The sequence below is a fragment of the Strigops habroptila genome, chromosome 8 (assembly GCF_004027225.2).
Source record: "Strigops habroptila isolate Jane chromosome 8, bStrHab1.2.pri, whole genome shotgun sequence".
In the NCBI taxonomy this organism is placed as follows: Eukaryota; Metazoa; Chordata; class Aves; order Psittaciformes; family Psittacidae; genus Strigops; species Strigops habroptila.
In genome coordinates, this window is record NC_044284.2 from 10525498 (window position 1) to 10533877 (window position 8380).

General features: G+C 50.9%; 1 protein-coding gene across 4 annotated transcripts in view; it reads left to right on the plus strand.

Moving 5' to 3' along the window:
• The window catches only part of VPS8 (VPS8 subunit of CORVET complex), a 79247-nt gene extending 70986 nt beyond the window's left edge, over nt 1-8261 (plus strand). For 3 of the 4 annotated variants that reach the window (XM_030494166.1, XM_030494168.1, XM_030494169.1), the window contains 2 exons: nt 6817-6897; nt 7538-8106. In XM_030494166.1, coding sequence (XP_030350026.1) covers nt 6817-6897; nt 7538-7687 — 231 coding nt within the window. In that variant the 3' untranslated portion in view covers nt 7688-8106. Of the gene's footprint in view, nt 1-6816; nt 6898-7537 lie in introns of all 4 variants that reach the window. The other variant, XM_030494165.1, reaches the window with a different exon arrangement.
• Nucleotides 8262-8380: the final 119 nt, after the last annotated feature.

The following is an 8380-nucleotide window of genomic DNA, read 5'->3' on the forward strand; positions in this document are numbered from 1 at the left end:
TGGGTTAGTTAAGTTTCTTGGTTGGTTGGTTTGGGTGGTTTAGGTTGGTTTGTTTTCTTTGGGTTTTGGTGCTGGTTTTGTTGGTTTGGTTTGGGTTTTGTTTTAGAAAATCAGACCCCTGGCCTTCCTATAGCAATCAGTAGCCTGGCAGAAGTCTCCTTTTACTGCCTACGATCCAAAGTGTTGCCGTCTAGGACTCTTGAGAGGCTAACATGACGCAGAGACAGCTGACTTTCATACTCCCTGAAGTGAAGCCCAGTGTGACTGGCTGCCCTGTGCTCCTGTGCTCACCTGGGGAAGTGCTGTGTCCTGGTTAAGAGAAAAGATGGCAAAATTTCAGTGGGTAATCTTTGCTTTACTTTACATCTCATTTTCAAAGAAACTATTTCAGTCTTTGATGAAAATTTCCTCCGTTTTATTGAAACACTTCATATCTAGGAGGATCTGTAGGACAGACTCATTTAAATCTGCATCAAAAGGAGTGTGAGCAGCAGGTCGAGGGAGGGGATTCTCCCCCTCTACTGCGCTCTGGGGAGAACCCCCTGCAGTCCTGATCCAGCTCTGGGGCAACAACACGAAAGGGACATGGAGCTGTTGGAGCGAGTCCAGAGGAGGCTGCTCCAAGGGCTGGAGCAGCTCTGCTCTGGAGCCAGGCTGAGAGAGCTGGGCTGGTTCAGCCTGGAGAAAAGGCTCCTTAAGGGGAGACCTTAGAGCAGCTTCTGGTGCCTAAAGGGGGGCTATAAGAAATCTGGAGAGGGGCTTTTGACAAGGACATGTAGTGACACGACAAGGGGAATGGCTTTAACCTGACAGAGGAGAGATTGAGGTTAGATCTCAGGAAGAGATTCTTCCATGTGAGGGTGCTGAGGCACTGGCACAGGGTGCCCAGAGAAGCTGTGGTTGCCCCATCCCTGGCAGTGTTCAAGGCCAGGTTGGACACAGGGGCTTGGAGCAACCTGCTCTAGTGGAAGGTGTCCTGCCCGTGGCAGGGGGTTGGAACTGGATGAGCTTTAAGGTCCCTTCCAACCCAAACCAGTCTATGATACTATGAAATAGTAACAGATGCTGGGCTGCTGCTGCAACCTGTTGATATTCCCACTAACTGCATCAGTCCCTGTTGCCAATAGTTATGTGTAGTTTAGCACAGTGCTTGACAGTTATGTATCTGTTCTTCAAGGAACCGGCACAGCTCATTGCATATGTCCTCACTGTGCAATTGCAAGCTTTCAGTCTATCTTCACAGATCTGCCTTGGAGCACAGGCAGCAAAGAAAATGTGTGACTTCCCATCTGCCAGGAGGGGCTGCCTTTCCAGACCCAGCACAGACTGGAGAGTCTCAGTGACCTCTACATGTGGTGCTGTGCTTGCTGCTGCTGCTGCTGCTGCTGGAGGGGGTGATTGCTGCTCATTCCAGGCTGAGCAACAACCAAAAGGCCAAAGGGTTAAGGCACCTGCAGATGACTCCTTTCTTCTGATGTTCCTCTGAAGGAGGGGAGCAAAATAAGTAGAAGCTGAAGGTTTGGTTCAGTTTGTAGTCCCCAGATGGGAGGGTATGAGAGGAAATTGTGGCTGTTTCAGTGGTGCTTGCTGTAGGTGAGGGTGTCATTGGCTGTTCTGGAGGGTGGCTTTCAGAAATGCAGGTGGCAGATGAGCATCTGTCTCTTGTAAATCCCTCAAATGGAAAGCTGCAGTTTCCGTGTCCTGCCTCCTTCCCCATTCCTTTACCCTCATGTGGCACAATGAAAACGGTGTGCTGCATCGGTTTGTATGGGAGCTGAGCACAGACAGGCTCAGGCAGCTGCAGCTGAGCTCTCAGGGCCAGAGTTGTTCTTAAGCACATTATAAACTTCCCTCTTAAACAGCAATAGCAGATTGCTACACGGGTGTCAGGAGCTGTGAAGAGGACAGATAGCAGAGGCATCCACTTGGATTTTCTGTAAGGTTTGGAAGATGTTATCAATGGCAGGAGGGGTCGCTAATCCTTTGTACAGCAAGTAGGGCTTCATCCTTCTTCTACATGTCTTTATCTTCCCTTTCTCTCCCCAAACTCCTGCCATTGAGAGAACTCTGCACGTCTTGAGTCTTCTGTGGTTGGCTCTTGTGGGACGCTGTGCAACAGCCTCTTAGCTCACATTTAGAAAATGAATTATTTGCCTTCATGCACAACACTTTGTCCTCTTGGGTTCCACACTGAACTGAGATCAGTCTGTTGCACATCATCTCTATGTAACGGTTAATCCATGTGCTGCCGTGCTGCCCTTGAAGCCTGCTACATTATAAGTAAGTATCTCATCTGCTGGGCCATGCTGTCTGTCCAGTGAGGAGATGCGTGTTTTGTGTTGGATTAATTAATCCTGAGCAGTGTTACTGCTCTTTTGGCTGAAGGCATCAGTGGGAGTCCAAGGGAATATTCCAGCAGTGCCTGCTGCAGGCGTGAGCTGCTGAACAGACCAGCTAGCAGAGGGAGAATGGAGGCACGCCAGTGTGCTTCGAGGTATTTAACACAGACACTTCTTCCTCTCTCCTCGGTCACTGCAGTATCTCATGTTGCAGCAGCAGCGAGTCTATTAGAGCACACAGAAGCCTGTCCTCTCGCTTGCCTCGAGTAGGAGGTTTGCTCCTGAAGTTCAGCTAAATTCAACTACAAATAAGAGACATCTGCTTTCCTGTTCTGCTGCTGTGTAGACATCAGAGGACGGAGCTGCAGCGCAGGCCTGTGTGACAGCCCGCTGCTGCTGCTGCAGTGCTGAGGGAAGGCTCTGGCAAGTCAGTGCCAAAGAGGGCACTGCCCAGAGGGACTTGCAAGGCTTCCTACCTCCAGTCAGCGTCTGTCCCGCAGCAGTGGTGCTTTATGCTGCAGTAGCTCTGCAGAGGTCTGCAGCAGAAGCAGCTTTTGTCCTGAAAGGGGTGTCCTGAGGTTTTGCTGAACTTCATTTACAATTCTGTAATGTTAGTGTCATTCTAGTGACTTTGGGTCAGAGCGGCTGCCTGCCTTGCTCTGGTTTTGGTTGACTGCGCCGGGTTCTTGGAAGCACCATGAAAACAGCAGGCCTTTGTTTGGTGGAAAAGAAGTAGATTTACTTAGTTTTACATTAATCAGCTCATTAAAAAACTGAACTGAGGTACCTTTTTGTAAGGCTACTTGAGCCATGGTGAAATAAGTGTCCAGCCACAGGGTAGGAATGGCAGAAGGTGGACTTGGCATCCACTGCCTATGGATTTGGCTCTGTAAATGAGGGAGGTGGGTGCTGGTTTTGCTCCTGGGAATCCCAGAACCTTCCCCAGGATTTCTGGCTGCATCCGCGCCACGTTCTGGAGCAGCCCCCGCAGTAACGTGGTGCTCTGATGCTCTAACTGATGTAGCAATATCTTTTGTGGAAGGTATGGCTCTGGGAGGCAGCGCTTGGATGGATCTCTTGGTGTGACTATTAACGGTGCCTCTGCTTACAACTGCTGTATGATCTGCTTTGCTTAGGCACTAGCTGATGATGGATTTTGTAGCTGTTAAATTAAAGATAATTGTAGGCTTAGGAGGGCTGTGTGGTGACTACCAGAGGGAGGTGGAATACGTGCAAGCAAAATGTGCAATGGAGATTAGCATTATAGTGGTGGGATCTGTGAGAACTGTAAAACACAAAGGAACCTTGCTTCTGCTTGCTGGCCCAGCTCCTCAAGGGGATAAATTGCATCTCTTTTGGGTTCTGCATCTAGTCTGAGCCCTTTCTGAAGGGTTTGGCTGGAAATGGCTCGGAGGTGCTGAACCACTTTGTACTGATGGAGACACTGACGAGCCGGCTGGCCCTGCAGTGACACTGGAGGCAGAAGCTGTGTTGCAGGGTGAGTGAGCTGAGTAGATTCCACTAATGCTTGACTCCTGATGCTGGACTCTGAGAGCCTCCCTGTAGCTCTTGAATGAAAACATGCCTTTAGTGACACGGTTAAAAAAGGAAAAGGCCTGACAGCACTTGTTTCCATGACAACCGAAAGAATTGCCTGCAATATTTCAGCTCATCAGCCTGGAGAACAGTCTGATTGATAGTTACATACGTGTGGTAAAGAGATAGCAGAAGAGGGGAGGCCAATTACATTGCATTTTTCTTGTCCTTGAATGCCTGTGGTCCCAGTAACTCTTTTTATTCCTCCTTGCTTTTTATTGTTCTTTCCCAAGTGAGACTGACCTGCATGTCCCTTGGGAAGCGCCCGTACAACCTGCCAGCTGCGGATACGTGACCCCCACTGTCACAGGCTCTCTGGTTCAATGCCAATGCCATGTGTGCAGGGAAACATGGACACTGGCTGCTTGATTAGTGATTAGCAAATAGCTATTTACACGTATAAGGAGTATCTTAGAGGGGGAAGAAGTGAGGCTGAGCAGGTGCATCCAGCATAAGTGATCTGCACTTGGGACGTTCCACTCAGACCGTGATGAACGTCTCAAAGGCAAGATGCACGCGGCTGCAGGAGAGTTAAAGAAACGGTTCAGGTTCTGCCTTGGCTGTGCTTTGTTCAGAGCTGAGCAGGAAGGGGAGCATGTGATGGAGGAGCTGCCAGAAGAGGACAGGTGAGCTGCTGTGGGGAGCGTGAGCAGGCAAACCCAAGGGTCTGGGTGAAGCATTCCCGGATCAAGAGTTTTGCTGAGGCTGGGGACAGAATAGCCCTTGGGTGGAGCAGAAAGCCCTGAAAGCAGAGTGACGGGCTGCTGCTGGGAGGGAGCCTGGTGTCACTGGCTGGAGCCCGTGCTGGTGCTCTGTGTGGTGGCATACCCATCTCTGCACAGTGTTTGTGCTCCAGGTTTTGTCCTCAGTAACTTTCTTCCAAGGCAGCTCACTTCAGTTGAGTTTCACTGTACAGTTGCCAGCGGGGTTTCCCTTTTTTCCCTGGGTAGTGATTAAAAATTGAGGCAAAGACTAAGACAATGTGGTCTCTAGCAAAGCGTTGTTCCCTCTGCTCCCAGACCTTACCCATTGCAGACCGCAGCTTCTCACCCACTTCGGGCAGGACTGCTCAGTTCTGCTTGGGACATAGGGTGCATCTCACCATGGAGTGAGACAGAGCTGTAATGCACACTGCAGCCCCCCCAGGCAGCAGCAGCCACAAGCTGTACCTTAAACCTGGCTGGCTGTGTACCTTGGGCTTCGGATAACTGTTGGAGTGTGCTTTCTGGGGTGTGTGCTGAGGCTGCCTGGCTCTCACGAAGAGCTGATGGTGAGCTCTTCCAGAGGAGCTTGGGAGCCAGTGTGCTGTGCCCTGCAGAACACCATGTCACTACAGCATGCTCTTATCTCCCCAGTAGGACTGGGAGTCATCTTCATAGAGCTTTGAACATGAACCATAATGGATGAGAAGTAGAAAGCAAGTGAATGTGCTGCAACCTCAGAGAACACCAGCCCTGCAAGAAGGGCCTGGCTGCTGGTAGGAGCCTACGAGCACACTTATGCCTGACCAGGAATGATCCTGACTCCTGATGAGCCTGCCTGGCTTGAGCGGAATAGTGAAGCCCCCTCTGCCTTCCATGGGCCAGGAGTTCAGCCTTCTTTCTAGTTCATCACCCTCCTTGAAGGCAGTGTTAGGAGTTCTTCATGTTGGGCTTGATCCACCGCCAAAGGGAGTTTAAAGTAACTGCAGCTTCAGTCAGTACCCACTGGTGGGACTGCAGCATTTTGAGATAATAGCCCTTGGGAAATTTATTTTGGGGAAAATATTTGAGAATGAACATTGAATGTTCCCTTAAAAATAGATCCCCAGAGACAACAGATGCCAGATTGCTGCTCATGAGGGAGGCTGTTCTCCTTGGCTTCTGTTGTAGTTTCTTGATGATGCTTTTGCTTTGGAATATGAGCAGAAACATTCAAAATAGAAACATTGTGATGTGATAAAATGGAACAAACCTACAAGAATCCGTGATGCTCTGTCATCTCTCCCTGGGATATGTAAATGATGCCTTTTAAAGCAGCTTGAGTATGTATGCAGCCCTTGCATTAATGCTCTTGTTGCAGGCTGTGGTCCCTCTATTTGCAATTCTGCCTTGGCACTGCTGGGTGACACTTACCCTTGTACCCAGCAAACGCTGGCACTGCTGGGCAGTACCATGGTGTCCTTTGTGTCCAGTTCCTCAGGGGATGTGGGTGCCACTGATGTGCAGGCTGCCTTGTCTCCTCACCCCCTTTTCACCCATCATTTCCTATCTTTTAGGCTTTAACATCCTACTAGGGTTAAAAATAGACCTTAGAAGAGATACCATTAGTAGATACTAGTCCTTGGCACAGTAACCCTTCCCCATAATAGCCACGCACAGCCTGCTGCTGCAGCAGCACTGTGTCGCGACCCAGCAGGGAGGCTGAGTGGGGCTGGGGGAGACTATCAGGAGATGACAAGAAAAGACTGGGGGGAGCTGCTGCTGCCTGGGGAAAAGCCCAGGAGAGGCTGCAGAGACCTGTTCCTTATCTCCCCAGCTGGCTGGGGGGGAGTTTTCTCATCCCTTTTCTTTCTCTTTGTGCCTCTCTTTTCTTGTTTGTCTTCTGTTCCTAAAAGGTAACTTAATTCTGTTTGTCTGCCACCAGCTACAGACCCAACAAGAAGTCATTGTGGATGTGAGCAGATCTCTCTTCTTTGCACAAGAATAGGGTATTTTATTCCCACACTGAGGTGCGCACAGTGGCTTCAAGCCAGTGGAAAGATGGCTAAAAAAGCCCCCCTGAACAGGCTGTGGCCTGGCTGCTCCAGGCCCAAGCACAGGAGCAGGGATGAATTTCTGTGTGTAGTAACTGGCATCTTGTTGTGTGTTATTTCTGTAACCTCCTCACTCTCTTTTACCAGACAAGCTCAGAGTCTCTGTTGGATCCTCAGCAAATCCAAGCTTTTGACCAGCTCTGCCGACTCAACCGAGGAACCTCCAGAGTACGTACCACCCGTCTTCCTTTGGGTTTCAACTGGGGAAAGGTATTTTGCATGTTGTCAAGCCCAGTACTAGCACTGGCAGCGTGGGCTTTGGCTGATCTCTTAGGTTTCGTTTAGTGCTGGCAGTTTACTGTGCCTGGCGCTGGCTGTTGCACATCTCAAGGCAGTCGCGCTGCCTCTGACAGAGCTGGGGAATTCGCTGGTGGTGAAGCCATGGAAATGCCTCGGGCTTTGGGGCTGGGCCTGACAAACGCTGTGAAGTTTCTCAGATCCCCTTAGATTTGCAAATAACCTCCCCTCCAGACACTGGCTCCTTCCATCATTCAGAAGGTTCCCTCCTCCTGTCCCTCATGTTGTCCCAAGGGAAGTGCAGCTCCTTCCGTCCCCTGCATTTTCCATTGTGGCTGCAGCTGTTGGTACTTTCAGCTCTTTCTGGGTTTGTTTTCAATTAGGTAACATTAAACAACCTGACCTGAAGGTTGTTTTAAAATTGTCCTGTGCGGAGCTCTGCAGGGTTACTGCACACCATATATACCCTGTACTCTTTTCTTTACACGTGTTAAGGTTTCTAGTTGCACGAGTGCTGCCGGGCAGTGCCCAGGCCGGGCAGTGGGTGATGGATCTGGGTTTTGTCTTGCAGCTGGCTCTCCTGACAGAGCTGTCCCGTGGCCACAGCAGTGAGAAGCACGGGCTGCTCAGCGTTTCCCACGGTGACCCAACCACCAGCAGCGTCTTCCAGAACGAGAACTTCCAGCTCCATCTGGCCCCCCCTCCACAGGCCGAAGACTAACACTGCTGCCCCAGCCCCGGCAAGGCCATGGTTGGTTTCAGGTCTTGGTGCTGGGAAGCTTTTCCATCACAACACTGGACTTTCCTCCCTCCACCACCTTTCCCAGGACCCTCTGTGCTGTGTGGAGTCTTTCTGGGCACTGGTGGGTTTGTGGGTGACTGAGGCAGCCCTGGGAGGAGCTCTGGGGGCAAAACCAAGTGTGCCAAAGCACCATGAAGCACTGGGCTACCTGCACCGACCCAGAGGCTCTTGGCAGTGGCAGCAGCTTGGCCAAATAACTGAGCCGGTTCCACTCCACAGGAGGAGCGTGGCCTGTCCTGTGCCCAGAGCCCGTGCTCCACGGTGCAGTGTGGGTTTTGTGGATGGGTACCGTACCTGAGTGTCGACTGTAGTACTAGTAAAAGCAGCTGTTTCGGCAAGGCCTGGCTCACTGTGGCAGCAGTCACAGGGTCTGAGGGCACAGAACAGGCAGACTGGCAGAGGCTGAAGGATGCAGAGAAGGATATTTGTGTGAGCAAACAACCTGCGTGTGGCGTGTACCTACCTACATCCATTAAAAAGGCCCTTGGTTGAACTTCTCTGTGTGAGCTGCTGTGCCCCCGGGAGCGGGTGAGGGCCGTGCTCTGGCAGTGCTGCTGCTGGCTCCTGTTTTCTTCATGCAGTTGCCACTGAACTCTCATAAAGATGCACCAC